The 22,072-nt window shown below is 35.7% G+C and overlaps 1 protein-coding gene across 1 annotated transcript in view; it reads left to right on the top strand.

The window, feature by feature from the left end:
* Positions 1–22,072, top strand: part of SPRED1 (sprouty related EVH1 domain containing 1) — a 139,221-nt gene that overhangs the window by 78,663 nt on the left and 38,486 nt on the right. Inside the window, exons 3-4 of the mRNA XM_027066907.2 lie at positions 16,322–16,490; positions 20,648–20,697. Of these exons, the coding sequence (XP_026922708.1) occupies positions 16,322–16,490; positions 20,648–20,697 (219 nt within the window). The remainder of the gene's footprint in view (positions 1–16,321; positions 16,491–20,647; positions 20,698–22,072) is intronic.

Here is a 22,072-nt window from a genome sequence, read left to right as displayed (position 1 = left end):
GCCGAGCCACCCACGCACCCCTTTCCGTATAAATTTTAGAATAATCTTAACCTATATGTACAAATTCTGTATTAGGATTTTGATAGGAATTATATTAAACCTGTGGGTCAATTTGGGGAGAATTGACATCTTTACTATGTTGAATATTCTAAGCCATGAATGTGATTTGTCTCTAGTAAGGTCTTTGCATTCTTTCATTAGCATTTTGTGAGTTTTAGCATAAACATCCTATATTTGTTTTGTTAAGTGTATTATTTTTCTTGGAACAATTGTAAACGTAATGTGTTCATAATTTTGATTAGTGCATACTCATTGTATAGAGAGATGTTTAATTTTTGTATCCTGTTACTTTGCTGACCTGTGAGGTTTTAGATTCTCTGGGATTGATTATTTATTTATTTATTTATTTATTTATTTATTTATTTATTTAGAGAGCATGTATAAGTGTGGGGACTGGGGAGCTAGGGGAAGGGGTAGAGGGAGAGAGAGAGGGAAAGAGAGAGAGAGAAAATTTTAAGCAGGTTCCATGCCCAGGGTGGAGCCCCACAGGGGCCCAATCTTTCAAGCCTGAGATTGTGACCTGAGCTGAAATTAAGAGTTGGTTGCTTTAACCCGACTCAACTACCCAAGTGCCCCTAGGAGTTTTAAATGTAGATAATCATGTCATTTACAAATTTGAACAGCTTTATTCCTTCCTTTTGAATCTCTATGCCTTTTATTTCTTTTTCTTCCATTATTGCAGTGACAAGAACTTCCAGTTCTGTGTTCGAGAAGAATGATATTAGTGTACATCCTTGCCTTGTTCTTACCTTAGTGGAAACACATTCAGCCTTTTACCCTTGAGTATGATGTTAGCTATAGGTTTTTTTTATAGTTCTCTTTAATGAATTGAGATAATTCTCCTTTGTTTCTAACTTGCTGATAAACAAACATTAAAAAAATTTTTTTTTTAGAGGGGCACCTGGGTGGCTCAGTCAGTTGAGCATCTGACTTTGGCTCAGGTCATGATCTCACGGTTCGTGAGTTCGAGCCCCACATCGGGCTCTGTGCTGACAGCTAGGAACCTGGAGCCTCCATCAGATTCTTTGTCTCCCTCTTTCTCTGTCCCTCCCTGGCTCATACTCTGTCTCTGTCTCTCTCAAAAATAAACAGACGGTAAAAAAATTTTTTATTTTTCACTTACTGATATTTTTTATTGTAAATGCATGTAAGAATTTGTCGAATGCTTTTTGTGTAGCAGTTTATATGATCATATCTTTAGCTTGTTGATATGATAGATTATGTTGATTTATTTTGAATGTTGACCCAGCCTTGTTGCCTAGAATAAATCCCACTTGGTCATGGTGTATTATTGGGTTTGATTTGCCACTTTTTTTTTTAGTGATCTCTATACTCAGTTTAGGACTCAAACTCATGACCCCGAGATCAAGAGTCACATGCTCTTCTGGATGAGCCAGCTCTTCTGAATGAGGGCACGTGGCCCTCCCCCCCCCACCCCCCAATTTGCTACTATTTTATTAATGAATTTTGTATAAGTCATGAGAGGTATTCGTGTGTACTTTTCTTTTTTGGTATGATCTTTGGTGTTGGTATCAAGGTAATACTGGCCTCATAAAATGAATTGGGAAGTGATTTTTCTGTTTTCTGGGAGAGATTGTTAAAAATTGGTGTTAGTTCTTTAAGTAGTTCGTAGAATTCTCCAGTTAAATCATCTCAGTATAGAGAGATCTCTTTAAGAGCTTTTAATTGCAAATGGAATTTCTTTAATGGTTATAGGACAGTTCAGGTTATCCTTTATCTTGACTGAGTTTTGATAATATCCAGTTTTCAAAGAATCGTTTTATTTCTTCTAAATTTTCTAATTTATGAATGTAAAGTTCTTAATCTATCAATTTTACTTTTAAAGGCTGCAAGCTCTTTAGTGGTGATGTCACTTGCTTCATTCTTGAAATTGGGTATTTGTATGTTCATTTTTAATTTGTCAGTCTTGCTAGAGATTTATCAATTTTATTGTGTTTTTTTTTAAACCAGCATTTTGTTTCCTTTTTTTTTGTTCTGTTTTCATTGATTGATTCTTACTTGTTTATTATTATTTTCTTCCTTCTGCTTACTCTGTTTTTCTAGTTCTTTGGGAGGAATTTCAGTTATTGATTTGAGACCTTGCTTTATTCTAATATCCATAGCCTTTTGAAAGGCTTCAATTCACTGTAGTATAAATGTTTGGATTTATAAAGTTTAGCGTTATTTATTAAATTACTCAAATATTATATATCCCCCCCTCTCTCTCTCTCTCTCTCTCTCTCTTTTTCTCTCTCTCTTTGGTTTACTTCAACTCACAGGCTGAAGCTCTCCAAATATCATTAAGTTTTGGAATATTCTTGTGTTTCTAAATGGTTTTGTGTAATATAGGTATTGCTGTATGAGTTGATTAATAAAGATTTATGGCTGTTAAATTCTCAGATCATTGAGGTAGACTCCTTCAGAGTTGTATGGGTCCCTTTCCAAATTCGGTAGACCCAGTTGAGGGAGTAGAGAATTGTTTAAGCTTGTTTAGTTTTAGTCTGGCCAATTTAGAGACCTAACAGCCTACGAGGGCTTGGGAAAGGAGCCATGGAAGGAAGTAGGAGGTATTGCCGGAGCCCAAGAATTTCATGTTGTTCTTTGTGTGGCCACCAGGAGTTAGAGCAGTGTCTTAATTAGAAGTCAGTAGCAGCGGTTTGTTCCTGTTTGTCCTCACAGCAATCCCTTCTAAATTCTCTTACAAGGGATGGTAGCCTTCTTGATTGTGGTCTCTAGTGCTTGACCTGTTTCTCAGAGGTGCTGAGAGAACCACAGTGTATCTCATTTTCCATTCCCTTATTGCTCTCACTTCCTGCTGATTCAGTTTCTCTAATGGTTACAGGTTTCTAATGGTTTTGTTTTCTTGTCAGTAAGTTTTGATAAGTTATAGTTTTTCTTGGAAATCGGCTCTTTCACTTAGTTTTTCAAATTTAGGGTTTTAAAATCTTACATTGTATTCTTTATTACTTTCTAAATTTTTGCTGTCCCTTCAATTTTGTCCCCTTTTCCTCTTATTGTTTATCTATACTTCCATGCCTTTTTTGTTTGTCCATTTCATTTATTTGCAAAGAATCAATTTTTAGCAAGAATAGTATAAGATCTCTTATATACCTTGTACTCAAATATAGTTTTTCCCCCCCAGTACACTAATTTTTCTTACCATTTTGCCATGTTGGTTTATTATTCTTTCTCCTTCCCCAGTACACACACACACTTACTTGTTTTTGAACTATTTGAGGTAAGTTGCATATATTCTGACCTCTTAATTCTTCAATGTATTTTTCCTAAGAACAAGGATATTTTCTTAGATAATCACAGTTTAATTATCCTATTTAGGAAATTTAACATAAATGTGGTACTTTAATCTACAGTCCATATTCGAGTTTTGTAAACTGTCTTAATAATGTTCTTACAACATTTCTGCTCCTTCAGTACAAGATCACATAGCATTTAGCTGTCACGTGTCTTTATTCTCCTTTAATCTGGAACAGTTCCTCAGTCTCTCCTTTACGACATACATGTATTGAAAGTACTGGCTCCCTCCCGTCTGTTGTAGCTGAACTGCTGTTATGTGAAAAACAGTGCATTGTTCCTTCTATTCCTTTTTAAGAATGTCTAAAATTGACTCAGCTCAGACCATAGCATTAAACACAAATTTGTATTAATGGATAATTAGCAAAATTCTGTATTTGATAATACAGTTTCATATTTCTTGGTGTCTTTCATAAAGGATACTAGCTTTTATATCATCCAGAAAACTAAACATCATAATATGAAGCAACTATTTGAGATCTACCAATTATTGATTTTCAGTTATGAAGTAATTGAATTTGAATTTGGCATTTTTATTCCAAAAATGAAATGATTTTTCCTTGGAGTCCAAAATATTTCAGAAAGTTACTAGTGAAAAAATTTACATCTAGTTACAACTAGACTACTTCTTAGATAACACAGTCTGTAAACATGTAATTATCTATTTGTAAGGTAACAACTATAATAAAGTACATAGTAGTTTGAAAGTACGTATTTAATTTTACTCTGCTCTCCCAAATTATTAGTTGTTATTAATGAAACAAAAATGCACTTGCACCCATTTTTGACTCGGTTTATTTTAAGTACTTCTGGCAAACAGTTCAGTAATATTACAATGGGAGTTTTGCTCTATATTTCCCCAAATAACTTAGAATATATCTTCAGATGTTTTAATTATTTAGTGACTGTGGCATTTCCCTTTTCTCCCGTCTATAAAATACCCTAGAGTTTCTTTCAGAAGAAGGAAAAACATTGGAGATTGAAATTTTTCACTGCCTTTGGAATCTGTTAACTTTAGCTTTACGGACTTTATTCATAAGCTCTTTTGAGGTCCTGAGAGTACCTCAGGATACTCCCTGAGTACTCTGATGATACATCTTCAAAAATCTCCTCCTCCTATGTTCAAAAAAGGTCTCTTCTCATAATTAATGATCTCCCAGTTTCTCATAACAACTATTGTTTTATGAATTAGTGGGTCACCTGGTGACCAACATCACCATTACTAATACTATTGAGGGTTTGCCGTGTGTCAGGCACTATTTTGAGTACTCTGTATGTATGTATCAGGCACTATTTGAGTACTCTGCATGTGTAAGTGAAATAAGTAAAAATCTCAAAACCAGATGCATAATGAGTGGTGGAGACTGGATGAGACCCAGCTAGTCTTAGCTACATAGCCCACAAGATTAATTAGTTAATTACTGTACCAAATTCTTCCTACACAGTACTAACATTTTCCTTCCTGGGAAGTGTATGTATCCTCTTCTGGCTCCTATTCATACCTTAGTCATTTTGTTTGTTTGTTTGTTTATTCATGAATGAGAGAGAGAAAATCTTTTTTTAAATAATTTTTTAAATGTTTTATTTATTTTTGAGAGAAAGAGAAAAAAACGAACAAATGGGGGAGGGACAGAGAGGAGGAGACACAGGATCCAAGCCAAGCTCCCCACTGCCAGCACCAGAGCCGGAAGCGGCACTCCCTCAAATTCACAAACTGTGAGATGATGACCTGAGCTGGTTGGAAGCCCAAGCACCTGAGCCACCCAGGTGGCCCGAGAAAGTCTTAAACAGGCTCCACGCTCAGCATGGAGTTCGATCTTAACACCGCAAGATCATGACCTGAGCAGAAATCAAGAGTCTGGCCCTTAACTGACCGAGCTACCTAGGTGTCCCCTATAACTTAATCATTTTATTTTGGATACTCTTGTAAATATGCATTCTCATTAACCATTTTTCTTTCCTTTCTCTTTGATCTCATAACCTGGCATTATAGGGAAATCACTTCTCTTGTCTCTCTTCATCTGTATTGGATTTTAATATATTTATGCTAACAGTTTACTTTTCTTAAATTCAGAGATCACCTGTTCATCTCTATTTTTTTCATAATTAACATATATATAAATGGAATAAATAAAAGCCTTAATAAGAAGAAAGAGAAAGAATATTTGTTCTTTTTTGTTCCCACTAGATTGGAAGACTTAAAAATCCTATTAAATATTTATGGTTCCAAAAGTATTTATTTAGCTAGAAAAGAAGTTAGACTTGTATGTCTCAACCCACTTAGATCTGTTTAGATCTGTATTGGAATGCAAAGCTTTTCTACCAGAGACGCCTACATTGTTGTATATTTTCTCCTTTGTTATTATAGTTACCTTCCTGAAGCTGGCTTCAGCCAGTCTATTTGCAGCAATTATATTCTTTTCATACTTGGTCAGGTCTGTTGGTATATGTAAGTCTGAAAGTTCTTTCTTTCTTTTTTTGAAGGAGTCATTACAAACATTTATGTGGTTTTGAATTTGTTGCTCTTTCTAGTTAAAAAAAATTTTAATTACACATTTGTTTTTTAGTTTATAAGAAAGCTTCATTTCTACTCCCAATATACTTGAAGGTGATCAAAAGTTCAAAAAGTTCTAGTGCTAGTGCTGATTCTAAAACAAGACTCCAATTTATTCTTCTTTGTTAACTAGCCAAATCCTTAATGGATCGGTTAAAGGTTATTGATGTCAAATTACTTTGCAACATAATCTTTTATAGTTATTCTTGTTGAATCGATCTTACATTTAATAGTCACTTTACGATTGCTGTTAACACTCTTGATATCTTTTCTGTTTATTAATATAGTCTACTTGGGTGGGATAGATAAGAGGGCAGGGCCACTAATCTACTTTTAAACTTATCTTTACTCTCTAATTTGGTGTCCTTTGTGGTTACAGTGGAGGTCTGATGAAATTCACATCCTTCCAGAACTCTAACATCAGAAAGAAGACTAAACTATTAATTGGAATTAATTAGAGATGATTTCAAGTTTAACAACTATATGTAGAATATTTTTAAGATTATATTCTTATTGACTTCTTGGAACTGCTTTTAGTATAGTCTTAACAGAATTTAGAATTATTCATTTCATTTTATATCAGATCTTCTCTTACAAAGAAGCTCTAAGAGTGAGTGTGGGTCACGTATTTTGGGAGAATTCTGTTTTAGGCCTACAGAGTGAGTACCTTTTAATTTGCTATATTGGTAATTAATAGATTCAACTCTCTTTTGGTCAGAAATAATCCCATTATGTTATTTTTCCTACAAAGTAAATCACCTGATAATGTTGGATTGATTAATTGTAATCTATTGGCGAAAATAAAATTGCTGTTTTCCTCACTTTATTTGCTAATTATGTTAATTATGAAATGGTGACCATTGAATTTGCTTCCTATATGCCTATTACTATTAGTATTACTGTTATCTTAAGGTATAGAATTAATATATGCAGTGGGCTAAAGTCAGAACACATTATTCTGATACAGTTGAGGAGGGGCAGTGGAAGGGGAGAGTCAGCAGAATTCACTACATTTTAAGAATCCTTTCAGACCTTAAAATTATTTTTGTTTTTCAGGAATGCTGATTTGGTATTGTTCACATGATGGGTAAAATTCTCTTGAGGCATCGTTTGACCTACCTTTCTTTTTTTAATAGCTCTTAATTCCAGTGATTTTTTTTTTCCAAAATATTTATTTGGAGAGAGAGAGAGAGAGAGAGAGAGAGAGAGAGAGAGAGAGAGCACGAGCAGGGAGGGGCAGGGAGAGAGCGAGAGAGAGAATGCCAAGCAGGCTCCTCGCTGTCAGTGCAGAAGCCTCCTTGGGGCTCTGTCTCACAAATCGTAAGATCATGATCTTGAGCCGAAATCAAGAGTCAGATGCTTAACCGACTGAGCCACCCAGGTGCCCGGATGTTTGTTGTTGTTGTTGTTGTTGTTGTTGTTGTTGTTGTTGTTTTTAATTTCAGGTGGACAGTTGTTGTCCCTGTTGGTTAATTAGAGTGTGCTTTATGTTGGCCTTAATATGATGAAAGTACATTTATTTTTTAATGCTACTTAAAGTCAAAAGCAAAATAACTTTCTAATATTGTGTGACTTAGATGAGAAATTGTTCTATTTTGCACACAGAGGCTTTAGAATTAATGTAAATGTTGAATGATACAGAATGTTTTAAGGAGCATATTTTTTAAACTACCTACAAAAACAGTGGGTAGTTGTGCCCATAGAGTAACTGACTTTTTCTGTCTCAGGCATGTCCCTAAATTAAGAATAGCTATTAACATAGTAGCCTTTTCCTAAAGGGTAGTTACGTTGATGCTACATTAAATATACAATACAAACAATAAAATATTTTTTCCTAATATTGTACGGATAAAAGTTAATAACATGCATCATGACTAGTTTATATTAGTAGCCATGTTGTTTTTGTACCAGTTGGTATGATGTGTAGGCTCAATATTTACATGACTTTTAGGTGGAACACATTCTTGTATAAGTACTTGTGTAAGTTAAAAGAGCTAGTTTATTATCCTTCCTTTTTTCCTAGTGTATTTTAAAACATTTTAAACTAATTTTTCTGTGTGTTTTGGGAGCCTCTAAAAAATAGCTGCCATTTGTAAACAAGTGGTAAAGATGAGTGTAGATTTTATTTATCCGAGATAAAATAGTTGGAAAAAAATCTTTGGAAAATTTAAGAGAGGAGTTAATCAGCAATATTCATTATTAAATTTATGAATTAATTCATTATTAAATTATTCAATATTCATTACTAAGATTTAATTTAGTAATATTTTCATGTTATAACTATAGTACCAGACTTTTTCCATATAGGCAAATAGTAAATCTCTGTAAAATGCCATAGCAAAGTGCTAACACATGAAAACTCAAAAAAAATGTTAATCCTTTTTGAATACATGTAGAATGATCAAATTATAGGAAACAGAACCCTTGAGACAATTTCATTACTTTGCCTCTAACCAGACAGTACAGAATTTAGCCACCTTCTTAGTCACTTAGTCCAGATTTGACAAGACTTACTATCAAAAATCATTATATTCAGTGCTGTGCTGATAAAGGTTTAACAGCTGTCTATCAGGGGTTGGAGGGAGGGCAGTGATAGATAGTATTTTCATAACTCCCACAGTGGCTGATTTCAATCAATATGAAATCGCTGCATATGGAGTTAGGAAGAAGTATGCAGTGGTACACCATTTGTTCTTTTGTTACTTCTGCATTTGGTGTCATATCCAAGAAATCATTGCCAAATCTAATGTCATGAGGTTTTTGTCCTATGTTTTCTTTTAAGAGCTTTGTTGTTTTAGGTCATATTTAGGTCCTTGATCCATTTTGAGTTAATTTCATGTTAGGTAGAGGTCCAACTTCATTCCTGTGCATGTGGATATCTAGTGTTCCCAATGTATCCAGTCATTTGTTGAAAAGACTCCTTTCCCCCAGCGAATGTTGTTGGCACTATTGTCAAATATGTTGAGGTAATTTCCTTCTAGTCCTGATACATTGAGTGTTTTTTATCATGAAAAGATAACTGAATTTTGTCAGAAACCTTTTTCGCATCAGTTGAGGTGATCATGTGTTTTTTTCCCCCTTTCATTCTGTTCATGTGGTATACTGATCAATTTTCATATGTTGAACTGTCCTTGCATTCCAGAAATAAATCCCATTTGGTCATAGTATATATATTCCACTTAATGGTGAATTTGGTTTGCCAATATTGATTGAGGATTTTTGAGTCATTGTTCATAATGGTGTTGGTCTATAATTTTCTTGTAGTGACTGTCTGGCTTTGATATTGGAGTAATGCTGTCCTCATACAATGAGCTAGAATTTTTTTGAAACGTTTGAGAAGTACTGGTATTTGTTCTTTAAAATTTTTGTATAATTCACCAGAGAAGCCATCAGGTCTAGGGTTTTTCTTTGTTGAAAGATTTTTGATTACTGATTCAGTCTTTTTACTACTTACTGGTCTGTTGAGATTTTCTACTATTTGTTTCTGACTTATTCCCGATCTATTTTATGTTTCTAGTAATTTATCCATTTAATCTAGGTTTTCCACTTTGTTGGTGTACAATTGTTCATACTCACTGATAATCCTTTTTATTACTATAGCACTGGTAGTAATGTCTCTACTTTCATTTCTGATATTTGTAATTTGCATCTTTTGTCTTTTTTTTCTTAGCATACGTAAAGATTTGTTACATTTTCAAATCTTTTTGGAAAACCAACTTTTTTTTTCATTGATTTTTCTGGTTTTTTTTTCTTCATTTTTTTATTTGGTTTATATCTGTTCTGATCTTTATTATTTTTTTTCCTTCTGCTAGGTTTGGGTTTAGTTTGTTATTCTTTTCTAGTTCGTTAAGTTGTACAGTTATGTTGTTGATTTGAAATCTTTCTTCTGTTTCAGTATGTTTATAGCTATGCATTGCCTCCTTAGCCCTGCTTTTACTGCATCCCATAAGTTTTATGTTTTTTAAATTAAAATGCCTTTTATTTATTTTTATTTTTTTAAGTGTATTTATTTTTTTGAAAGACAAAGAGAGAAACGTAGAGAGAGGGAGATAGAGAATCCCCAGCATGCTCCACGTGGTCAGCCTGGAGCCCAAAATAGGGCTCAAACTCACAAACCATGAGATCTTGACCTGAGCTGAAATCAAGAGTTAGATGCTTAACTGACTGAGGTACCCAGGCACCCCCCCCCCAACCATAAGTTTTGATATGCTGTGTTGTTTTTCTTTTCATTCTGTATTTTGAAATTTCCTTTGTGATTTCTTCTTTGATCAATTGGTTGCTTAAAAGTGAGTTTCTAATTTCCAGTTTTGTGGATTTTTTTTCTAGTTTTCCTTTTGTTATTGATTTCTAACTTCATTTCTTTGTGGCCAGGGAAGATACTTTGTATGATATCTATATTAAAAAAATTTTTTTAATGTTTATTTATTTTTGATAGAGAGATAGAGCATGAGCGGGGGAGGGGCAGAGAGAGAGGGAGACACAGAATCTGAAGCAGGCTCCAGGTTCTGAGCTGTCAGCACAGAGCCCCACGTGGGGCTCAAACTCACAGACTGTGAGATCATGACCTGAGCTGAAGTCGGACACTCAACCGACTGAGCCACCCAGGCACTGCTGATATCTATATTTTTTAATATATTGACATTTAATTTGTGGCCTAGCATATGGTCTGCCCTGAAAAATATTCCATGTGTATGTCAGAAGACTGTATATTCTATTGTTGGGTAGAGTTTCATATATGTCTTTTAGGTCTAGTTGGTTTATTATGTTAAGTCTTCTATTTCCTTACTTATTTTCTGTCTAGTTGTTCTATTTATTAAGAGTAAATTGTTGAATCTCCTAACTATTGTTGTGGAGTTGTCTATTTCTTCCTTCAGTTCTGTCCATTTTTGCTTCATATATTTTATTGTCTGTCATAATGTGCATAAATGTTTACTGTTACATCTTCTTGCTCTCTAGAACCTTTTATTAATATATAATGTCCTCTTTCATCTCTTATAACCTTTTTGATTTAAAGTCTTTTGTCTGATATTGGTATAGCTACCCTTGCTCTCTTTTGCTTATTATTTTCATGGGATGTCTTTTTCTATCCTTTGACTTTGAATCAATTTGTATCTTTGAAGTTTTTTAAAAAATTTTTATTTTATAGTTTATCTATTTTTGAGAAAGAGAGAGGGGGAGCACGTGCGGGGAAGGGGCAAAGAAAAAGGGAGAGGGAGAGAGAGAATCCCAACCAGGCTCCGCACTGCCAGCACAGAGCCTGATGTGAGGTTCGAACCGACAGACCATGAGATCATGACCTGAACAGAAATCTAGGGCCAGACACTTAACCAGGTGAGCCACTCAGGCGCCCTAACCTATTTGTATCTTTGGATGTAAGGTAAGTCTCTTAAAGAAATCACCTAGTTGAGGGTGCCTTGGCTGGCTCAGTCAGTAGAGCATGCGTGTAACTCTTTATCTTGGTTGGCATCGTGAGTTTAAGGCCCACGTTGGGCCTAGAAATTATTTAAAAAAGTAAAAAAAGCACATAGTTAGATTATGTGTTTTTTTTCCTACTCTGCCAATCTCTGTCATTGTAATTGGAGAGTTAAATATATTTACATTTAAAATGATTGATTAGGGGAACCCCAGTGGCTCAGCTCAGTTGGTTGAGAGTTAGGCTTTGACTCAGGTCATGATCTCACAGTTTGTTTATTCAGGCTCCTCATAGGACTTGGCTGCTGCTCACACAAGCTTGCTTCCAATCCTCTGTCCCCCTCTCTCTCTGCCCTTCCCCTGCTTTCACTTTCTCTCTCTTTCTCTCTCAAAAATAAATAAACCAAAAATAATAATAATAATAATAATAATAAAATGATTGGTCATAAGGAGGGACTTCTGTCACTGTGCTGTTTTTATGTGTCTTACAGCATTTTATCTCTCATTTCTTGCATTTCTGTCTTTGTTTATGTTTGCATTGATTGTTGTGAAATGTTTGGGGCACCTGGGTGGCTCAGTCAGTTGAGCGTCCGACTTCAGCTCAGGTCACGATCTCGCGGTCCGCGAGTTCGAGCCCCGCGTCGGGCTCTGGGCTGATGGCTCAGAGCCTGGAGCCTGCTTCCGATTCTGTGTCTCCCTCTCTCTCTGACCCTCCCCCGTTCATGCTGTGCCTCTCTCTGTCTCAAAAATAAATAAACGTTAAAAAAAAAATTAAAAAAAAAAAAAAAGAAATGTTTAAATTACTTTCATGTATATTCTATAGCTATTACTTTGTGGTTCCCATGGAGATTACATTTTGTATCTTCAAGTTTTAACACTCTAACCTGAATTTATACCAGCTTAAATTTAATAACATACAAAAATACTCTGCTCCTTTACAGCTTTGTCCTCACCCCTTTCGGTTGTTGATGTCACAGAATTATATCTATATAAATTGAATGCCCAGAAGTATAAACTCATGCTTTTATTCATGATAAAATACTTTTATTCTTTTCTACCACATTAATGTATTACATTTTATATTGTTCCACTATCCCTATGTTTCTTTTAATTATTATTTTTTAATTTTTTTATTTACATTCAAGTTAGCATATAGTGCAACAATGGTTTTGGGAGTAGATTCCTTAATGCCCCTTACCCCTTTAGCCCATCCCTCCTCCCACAACCCCTCCAAGAACCCTGTTTGTTCTCTATATTTATGAGTCTCTTATGTTTTGTCCCCCTCCCTGTTTTTGTATTATTTTTGCTTCCTTTATGTTCATCTGTTTTGTATCTTAAATTTCTCATATGAGTGAAGTCATAAGATAGTTGTCTTTCTCTGACTGACTAATTTCGTTTAGCATAATACCCTCTAGTTCCATCCATGTAGTTGCAAATGGCAAGATTTTGTTCTGATTGCCGAGTAATACTCCGTTGTATATATATACCGCGTCTTCTTTATCCATTCCTCCATCTGTGGACATTTGGGTTCTTTCCATACTTTGGCTATTGTCGATAGTGCTGCTATAAACATTGGGGTGCATGTGCCCCTTTGAAACAGCACACCTGTATCCCTTGGATAAATACCTAGTAGTGCAATTGCTGGGTCATAGGGTAGTTCTATTTTTAATTTTTTGAGGAACCTCCATACCGTTTTCCAGAGTGGCTGCACCAGCTTGCATTCCCACCAGCAATGCAAAAGAGATCCTCTTTCTCCACATCCTCGCCAACATCTTTTGTTGCCTGAGCTGTTAACGTTAGCAATTCTGACAGGTGTGAGGTGGTATCTCATTGTGGTTTTGGTTTATGTTTCCCTGATGATGAATAATGTTGAGCATCTTTTCATGTGTCTGTTTGCCATCTGGATGTCTTCTTTGGAGACGTGTTTAGTACTGTCTTTTGCCCATTTCTTCACTGGATTATTTGTTTTTTGGGTGTTGAGTTTGATAAGTTCTTTACAGATTTTGGCACCCAAACAGACACTCATATCAGTAGAACAGAATAGAGAACCCAGAAATGGACCCACAAATGTATGGCCACCTAATCTTTGACAAAGCAGGAAAGAATATCCAATGGACGGTCTCTTCAGCAAGTGGTGCTGGGAGAACTGGACAGCGACATGCAGAAGAATGAACCTGGACCACTTTCTTAGCCCATACACAAAAATAAACTCAAAATGGATGAAGGACCTCAATGTAAGACAGGAAGCCATCAGAATCCTAGAGGAGAAAGCAGGCAAAAACCTCTTTGATCCCAGCCACAGTAATTTCTTACTCAACACATCTCCAGAGGCAAGGGAAACAAAAGCAAAAATGAACTATTAGTACCTCATCAAAATAAAAAGCTTTTTTTCTTCTAAGAGATAGAGTGTGAGCAAGGGAGTGTGAGAGGGAGAGAGAGAGAATCTTAAGCAGGCTCCACTCCAGCATGGAGCCCGACATGGAGCTTAATCCCATGACCCTGGGATCATGATCTGAGCCAAAATCAAGAGTTGGACGATCACCTGTGACTGAGCCACCTAGATGTTCCTAATGCCTCTTTTAAATGCATTAGTCTCTTATATTTTGTAGAAAACAATATTTGGGATTACAAACCAAAGTTACAGTAATACCTAGCTTTTTCCTAATTGCTTTTTCCTTAAATGTGTTAGTCTCTTAAACCTTACAGAAAAGAAAAACTGCAGTTAAAAACCAGTGTTACAATTTTACTGCTTTTATAAATGCTCCTGCACTTAACTCAGTGAGATCTTTATTTCTCCATACAGCTTCAAGTTACTGTCTAGTGTTCCTTCATTTCACTATGTAGGACGTCCTTGAACTTTTTTTGCAGGGCAAATCTAGTAGTAACCCATTCTCTCAGCTTTTGTTTATTTGTGAATGTCTTAATTTTTATCTTTCAAAGGACAGTTTTGCCAGATAAAGTATTCTTTTTTGACCCTTTTTTCTTACAGTACTTTGATCATATCTGCCCACTATCTTCTGGCCCTCAAAGTTTCTGAAGAGAAATCTGCTGCTGTTTTTATTTAGGATCATTTGAAAGTGACTGTCTGCATCTCTTGCTACTTTCAAGATTCTCTCTGTGTCTCTCTGTGGCTCTGTTTTGAATTCATCTTATTTGGAGTTTGTTGAGCTTGTCAGATGCTTATATTGATGTCTTTCATTGTACCTATGAAGTTTTAAAACTGTTGTTTCTTCAGATATTCTCTCTGCCCCTTTCCCTTTCTTGTTTCTACAGGTCCCATGATGTGTAGGTCGGTCCTCTTGATGGTGTCCTCTGGGTCCCTTAAGCTGTTTGCATTTCTTTAATGTTTTTCTTTCTGTTCTTCAGATTCAGTAATTTCTATTGTCCTGTTTTCAAGTTTGCAGATACTTTTTCCGCCTGCTCAAATTTGCCTTTAAATCTCTGTAGTGAATTTTTTATTTCAGTTACTGTACTTTTCAGCCCCAGAATTTCTTCTTAGTTTCTTTTTAGGTTTCTCTCTCTTTATTGATACTTTCATTTTTGTTTGTACACTGTTTTCTTAACTTTCTCCATATCTTCATTTAGGTCTTCAATCATCCTTAAGAGAGGGTTGTTTTTTTTTTTTTTTTTAAGTTTTTGTCTAATAGATCTGCCATCAGGCCTTTTTTTTTTTTCTCAATGTTTATTTATTTTTGAGATAGAGAGAGACACAGCATGAGCAGGGAAGGGGCAGAGAGAGAGAGGGAGACACAGAATGTGAAGCAGGCTCCAGGCTCCGAGCTGTCAGCACAGAGCCTGACGCGGGGCTCGAACTCACGGACTGAGAGATCATGGCCGGAGCCGAAGTCGGATGCTTAACCGACTGAGAGCCACCCAGGCGCCCCCATCAGGCCTTTTTTAGGGACAGTGTCTGTTGATTTTCTTTTTTCCTTTCATTGGGAAAAGGAAAAAAAAATTAATTTACTATTTTCTTGTGTGCCTTAAGTTTTTTTGTTAAACACTGAGTATTTGAATCTATTAATGTGGTAACTCTGGAAATTAGATTGTCCCCATTCCCCAAGAATTGCTGCTCCTGCCACTGCTGCTGCCGCTGTTGTTGTTGTATTGTTGTGGGTTGTCTCTATGCTGGGAATCTGCCTAAAGTGTAAACTTAGGTCTTTGTGTATCTTTTCTGAGTATTTCTCTGGGTATGCATAGTCACTTTCTAAATTTCCCCATGAATACAATTGTTCTTGAATGTCCTAGTCTTTAGTATCTGGTACCCCAAATGGGAAAAAGTAAAAAATGATGAATAAAAAAGGATGCTGATCCTTTAAATAACCTGGACATGACTTTATTCTGTTGAGGAAGAACTTAGAATAGTAAGAGAAGGTATAACAACTATGGGTGTTTTCCTCTTTGACTACACCTCTCTAATCAGCAGCCATCAGTAATCAGAGCATGGATTTCTGGTATTTGGGGGACAGGATTCTTTTTATGCAACCTGGCTCCTGAAATTTGTATGCAAGCTCCTCCAGGAACATGTGCACAATTCCTGCCACGGGGTATGGGTAGCGGCTACTGTACTCATAGCAGAGATTGACCAGAATTCAGCACAGTTTACTGGCCATGGCTTCCCTTGGGAGTTACAAGCCTTCACCTTCAACAGACTTCAGAGTTCCAACATAGTTATATCAGACAGATTTCTGCCAGTGTAATTATTGTCTAGGTAGGAAGAAAGATTCCTTCTTACTTTGCCATCTTCCCAGAATCCCCTTTAATCCCATTTTTTTTCTGTATCGAGTGATTTTATGAAGTAGATTAAGTAGCAAGACCTCTATTTTAATAAAGGGGAGAAATGAATTTACTAAAATACAGCAAAGGCTTGCAGGTTTCATTTTATTTACTTTTTTTATTTCTTATTCTTACCTCGTTTTGTAATTAAGAGCTACATTAGAGGATTTGATAAATGTATAGTAATCTTTGGCATTTACCTTTTGGCAGGTGGTTTTGGAATGTATGCTTAAAAAAGACCTCATTTACAATAAGGTCACCCCAACATTTCACCACTGGAAGATTGATGATAAGAAATTTGGCCTTACCTTTCAAAGTCCTGCTGATGCTAGGGCTTTTGATAGAGGCATTCGAAGAGCTATAGAGGATATTTCTCAAGGTAGGTTTTCTCGACTATTTCCTTATTTTGTTTATCACATATAATAGAGTGACTTGAAGCAAGTCCGCTTTTGTGATAGGTGATTGATTAACTTTGAAAGCTTACTGTAGGCAAAGATAAAATAATGGGTTTTTAAACGTTTTATATTTGTCACATCGTAATATATATACCAATTATGTGCATTGTCTTGAAGCCATCAGTAGCACCCATCAGATAATTCAGATGTTTTTAAGTAAGAGCATAAAGAAGAGGAGAACAGTTAGAACTTTTAGAATCCTTGTGTGTTGTTACATCAGTCATATCCTTGTTTGGGTTATAAAAAAGCAAAAATTTCTAATAATCAATTATGGTTAACCTTTGAACAACATGGTTTCAATGGTGGACCACTATATGTGGATTTTTTTACAATACAGTACCATAAATGTATTTCCTCTTCCTTATGATTTGCTTGGTAACATTTTCTGTCCTTTATTTTATTTTATTCTAAGAATATAGTGTATAATACATATAACATACAGAGTATGTGTTGATCAACTATTTATGTTATTGGTAATGCCTCCGGTCAACAATAGACTATTAGTAGTTAAATGTTGGGGGGAGTCAAAAGTTACATGTAGATTTTCAACTACATTGTGGGGGGTGAACTGGGGTTGGTGTCCCTCACCCCTGCAATGTTCAAGGACAGTGTTCGATTGTATTTGGTTATTAGAAATTTTCTCTTTTTTATATGTAGACTCTATTTTTTTCTGTGGCAAAAACCCCTTCTTAAAACTGTTCTTAACTCTTTATCTGGTTTCATAATTGAGAATTGGTAGAGACCACAGCTCCATCTATCCCTTTGCATGTTTTGCCAGTTTGTTAAGATTATTAACTCTAAGGCTTGCAGGTTTTATTTTATTATTTTTTTTTAAGTTTACTTATTTCTTTTGAGAGGCAGACAGAGAGAGAGAGAGAGAGAGAGAGAGAGAGAGAGAGAGAGACAGAGAGCGAGCATGAGTGGGAGAGGGGAAGAGAGAGAAAATCCCAGGCAGGCTCCACGCTGTCAGTGCAGAGCCCAGCATGTGGGTTGACCTCATAAACCATGAGATCGTGACCTGAGCCGAAATCAAAGAGTTGGTTGCTTGACCACCTGAGCCATCCATACACCCCTAAAGCTTGCAGGTTTTAAAGGGAAGAAGAATGTATTTACATGTAAGACTGGCCTCTGCTTAATTAAGCAAAAATAAATCACCTTAAAGCCCATTTCTTCCCTATAACGAAATTATAATTAAGACTTTATTTGTTTTTCTAATTAAGAAGGAAAATTGTCTCTACAAATAGAAATTACTTTCTATATAACATAACTGAATCAAAATATATTAGCATTGTGATTTGTATATTTTGAAGATGGCATTTTGGTAGAAAAATTCAGAAGAAATGAATGAATTATGAGACTGACCATAGGCAAGAGCATGGAAATGCTTAGTACAAGTTTGTACTGATAACGTATGAAGTTGTAAATAAATCATTCATTCAGCTATTTTAAAAGATTAGAGATTGGTACAGTCAGTGATTTCCAGTTCAGAAAAACTTCCACAGAATAGTAGCAGTCATTTTATCTTTATTACAAGAATCTAAAATTCATTCTAGATCAGTATTTTGGGGTCCTTGGATGGCTCAGTCAGTTAAGCGTCTGACTCTGGCTCAGGTCATGATATCGTGGTTCACAAGTTCAAGCCCCACGTCGGGTTTTGTGCTGACAGCTCAGAATCTGGAGTCTGCTTCGTGGATTCTGTGTCTTCCTTCTCTCTCTGCCCATCTCCCACTGGTTCTCTCAATCTCTCTCTCTCTCTTTCAAATAATTAAAACATTAAAAAAATTAGATCAGTATTCTCAGTATTGGCTGCACATTTGAATCATCTGGGACCCTTTGAAAAATAGAATAACTGGTCCCCACTCGAGACCACTTGAATCATTCTGTCTAGAGAGGGGAGGTGAGGCATTTTTTTAAAGTTCCTATCCATTTCAAATGTGATGAGGAATTGTGAAATTATTATATTATGAATTGAGGGGGGGGGGAAAGATTCCAAGATTCTCTAGCCGTGGTTGTGGTTCTGAAACCACTGCAAGAAACTTTGAAATAAAAATACTTGATACCCTATGCCTCATCCCCCAGATTCTGACATTATTGGTTTGGAAATATATTGTACCACCAGTATATTTTGTAAATTTTTTCCAATTGATTCTGATATTTAGTGTTCAAGAACCAGTACTTTAAAAAGATAACCAACTGATTATCCATGGCTGCTGGAATTTATGATTTACTTTTTTTTAACTAAGCTTTTTGTTTTAATTCCAGTATAGTTAACATACAACGTTATATTATTTTCAGGTGTACAATATAGTGACTCAGCAATTCTGTACATTACTCAGTGCTCATCATAAGTGTACTCTTTAATCCCCATCGCCTATTTGGCTCATTCCCCCATCCAACTCCCCTGTGTTAGCCATCAGTTTGTTCTTTATAGTTAAGGGTCTGATTCTTGGTTTCTCTCCCTCTTTTTCTTTTAATTTTTTTTAATGTTTATTTTCGAGAGAGAGACAGACAGAGCGTGAGTCGGGGAGGGGCAGAGAGAGAGAGGGAGACACAGAATCTGAAGCAGGCTCCAGGCTCCAAGCATCAGCATAGAATCTGATGCAGGGCTCAACCCCATGAACCGTGAGATCATGACCTGAGCAGGAGTCGGATGCTTAACAGACTAAGCCACCCAAGCGCTCCTGTCTCTCTGTTTTCTTTCCTTTGCTCATTTGTTTTGTTTCTTAAATTTGACATATGAGTGAAATCATAACGGTATTTGTCATTCTCTGACTGACTGATTTTGCTTAGCATTATATACTCTCTGGCTCCATCCATGTTGTTGCAAATGGCAAGATTTCGTTCTTTGTGGCTGAGTAATATTCCGTTGTATATATGTACTACCTCTTCTTTATCCATTCATCTATTGGCGGACAAGCATGTGGGATGCTTACATAATTTGGCCATTGTAAATAATGCTGCAGTAAACACAGGGCTGCATGTGTCCCTTCGAATTACTGTTTTTGTACATTTTGTATAAATACCTCGTAGTGTGGTTATTAGATCATAAAGTAGTTCTATTTTTAATTTTTTTGAGAACTTCCATACTGTTTTCCACAGTGACTGTACCAGTTTGCATTCCCTAAATTATTGTTACTTTTGAGCCTGTACTCATGTCTCCATAAAAGCATATTTCTTTCCCTAGGATCAAATAAATTGGGTTTCATGTTTTAAAAGACAGTTTAAAAATGTGGAGGAGCTTACAAACTTCTAGCCAAGTGGAATAGACTACAGTACTCAGTCTGTCTCATTATTTTTGAACATTTTTAAAGGTATACTGAGGGTTAGCATTATTGCCAGCCACTGTATAGACTTTCAGCAATCTCATTAAATTTTTCTTACTTAGCCTTCCATGACAATAAGAATAAACTATGCAATCCTTTCCAAAGGACAGATTTCTCCTCATCTCCATGCTAGCTGTGTCTCACAAGGTAGCATAAACTCGGAATACTTTGTTAAGATCTCATTCTTTATGAATTTATTAAAACTAAAGGCACTCTTTGAACACCATGAAAATTTACACAGAGACACTGGTTTACAAAGATCAATAGCAACAATTGGCCATTGGCTGTCTATAGTGGTTTATGGCTTATTTGTTTTCTTTCTTAATGAAAGCAACTAAAATCCTCATTTTTGGATATTAATTACTGTTTTCTGGTTAAGAGTATTTAGAAAATTGAATCAAACATATGTGGGTATCATCTAAACACTAGAGGAGTGTATTCCATATATACTGCCTATCATTTTGAGCACTTAAGAAAATTCAGGTGTAGGACTTGCTACAGATAGTACGCTTTCACAGAAAGTAGCACTTGAGTAAATAACTGGAAATAATACCTGTAGAAGAGGTAAACTATCCCTCATTCTCTGTTCTCCTAACAAAGGGGCTGGTATCAGTGGCCAACATCTGACTCGTTGCCAGGCAGCCCAGAGTGATCTCTGATCAGTTCTACACTATTATAATGATTTAATTAATTAGTCAATAATACTAAATCCTAAGACAAAAACTCTTTGCTTAATTAACTTCTCCCTGTTTTCTTAGGATGCCCAACATTTAAAAATGAAGCTGAAGGAGTAGAAGATGACTTACAAGTAAGTAGTTTGCTTTGAGAAGAATTTTTTTTTAATGTTTTTCTTTATTTATTTTGAGAGAGAGTGAGAGCATCTGCACACTGAATGGGGGAGGGGCCGAGAGAGAGACAGAAGAGAGAATCCCAAGAAAGCTCTACACTGTCCATGTGGAGCACAACGTGGGGCTTGAACCCACGAACCGTGAGATTATGACCTGAGCCGAAATCGTAAGTTGGACACTTATAACTGACTGAGCCACCTAGGCGCCCCAAAAGGAATTTCTGAACATAAAGGATATGGAGGAAGTCACTAACTTTAATAAATGAACAACTTACATTAATTTGTAAGAAAATTTCTAAGACACTCTTTTGTCACCAAGTACAGAGAAACAGAAACAATATGATGTCTGGGAGTGTGTGTGTGTATGCATGTATGCATGTATTATAGAGAGAAAGTTTGTTTTTATTCACTTTCCTTTGGTTGATTTGGTGGTGGTGGTGGCTGGTTTTTTTGGTTTGTCTTTAAAGGAATTGGCTCAGTGATTGTGGGGACTGGCAAGTCATAAATGCACAGACAGGCATGCATGGCAATTCTTACACACTTTGACGTTTCAATTTTGAGTTGGAAGGCATTCTCATGTCAGACTTCCTTCATCTTTGCAGTGACCAATCTCAGTCTTTAAGTCTTTTTGTAATGAGACCTGTCTGCTTTATGGAGGATAATTTCCTTTACTCAGAATATACTGATTTAAATGTTAGTCACATCTGAAAATACCTTCACAACATTTAGACTGGTTTGACCAACAGCTTGGCACTATAGCTTCGCCAAGTTGACAGATAAAATTAACCATCACATATAGGCAAGGTAGTTACATAAAGAATTCACAGAAAAGGAGTTACAAATTGTTAATGAGCATATATGAACAGTGGTAATCAGCAGGTAGAAATTGACACTCTCCCATACTGTGTCTGTCTGTGAGATTGACCAAATTGATGCCTTGCTGGAGAAAATGTAGATTGGTTGATTCTTTGTAGAAGGCGGTTTGGTAATATGTATTAAAAAGCCTTAAAAACAGAAACATGAATGCCTGTTGATCTAGTGAACCAATTTCCAGTGATTTATACTAAGGAATAGAGATACACAAAGATTTTTTTATACACAGATCTTGGGGTGTATTTAAAGTATTAATAAAAAATAAGCTATTTAAATAGGAGAATCTGAATTAATAAAAAGTATATCTTTGTCATGCAACCATTAAATATTATTTATTAATTTGCTTACAATATATTGATTAATAAAAACATAAAAATTATATGGTTATCACTACTCACTAAAATGTTTTGTTACTTTTGGATTGTGGGATTCTGAGCTATATGGCTTCCTTTTTAGTACTTTT

The sequence above is a fragment of the Acinonyx jubatus genome, chromosome B3 (genome assembly GCF_027475565.1).
Source record: "Acinonyx jubatus isolate Ajub_Pintada_27869175 chromosome B3, VMU_Ajub_asm_v1.0, whole genome shotgun sequence".
Taxonomy (NCBI): Eukaryota; Metazoa; Chordata; class Mammalia; order Carnivora; family Felidae; genus Acinonyx; species Acinonyx jubatus.
This window is presented reverse-complemented; position numbering and strand designations above follow the sequence as displayed.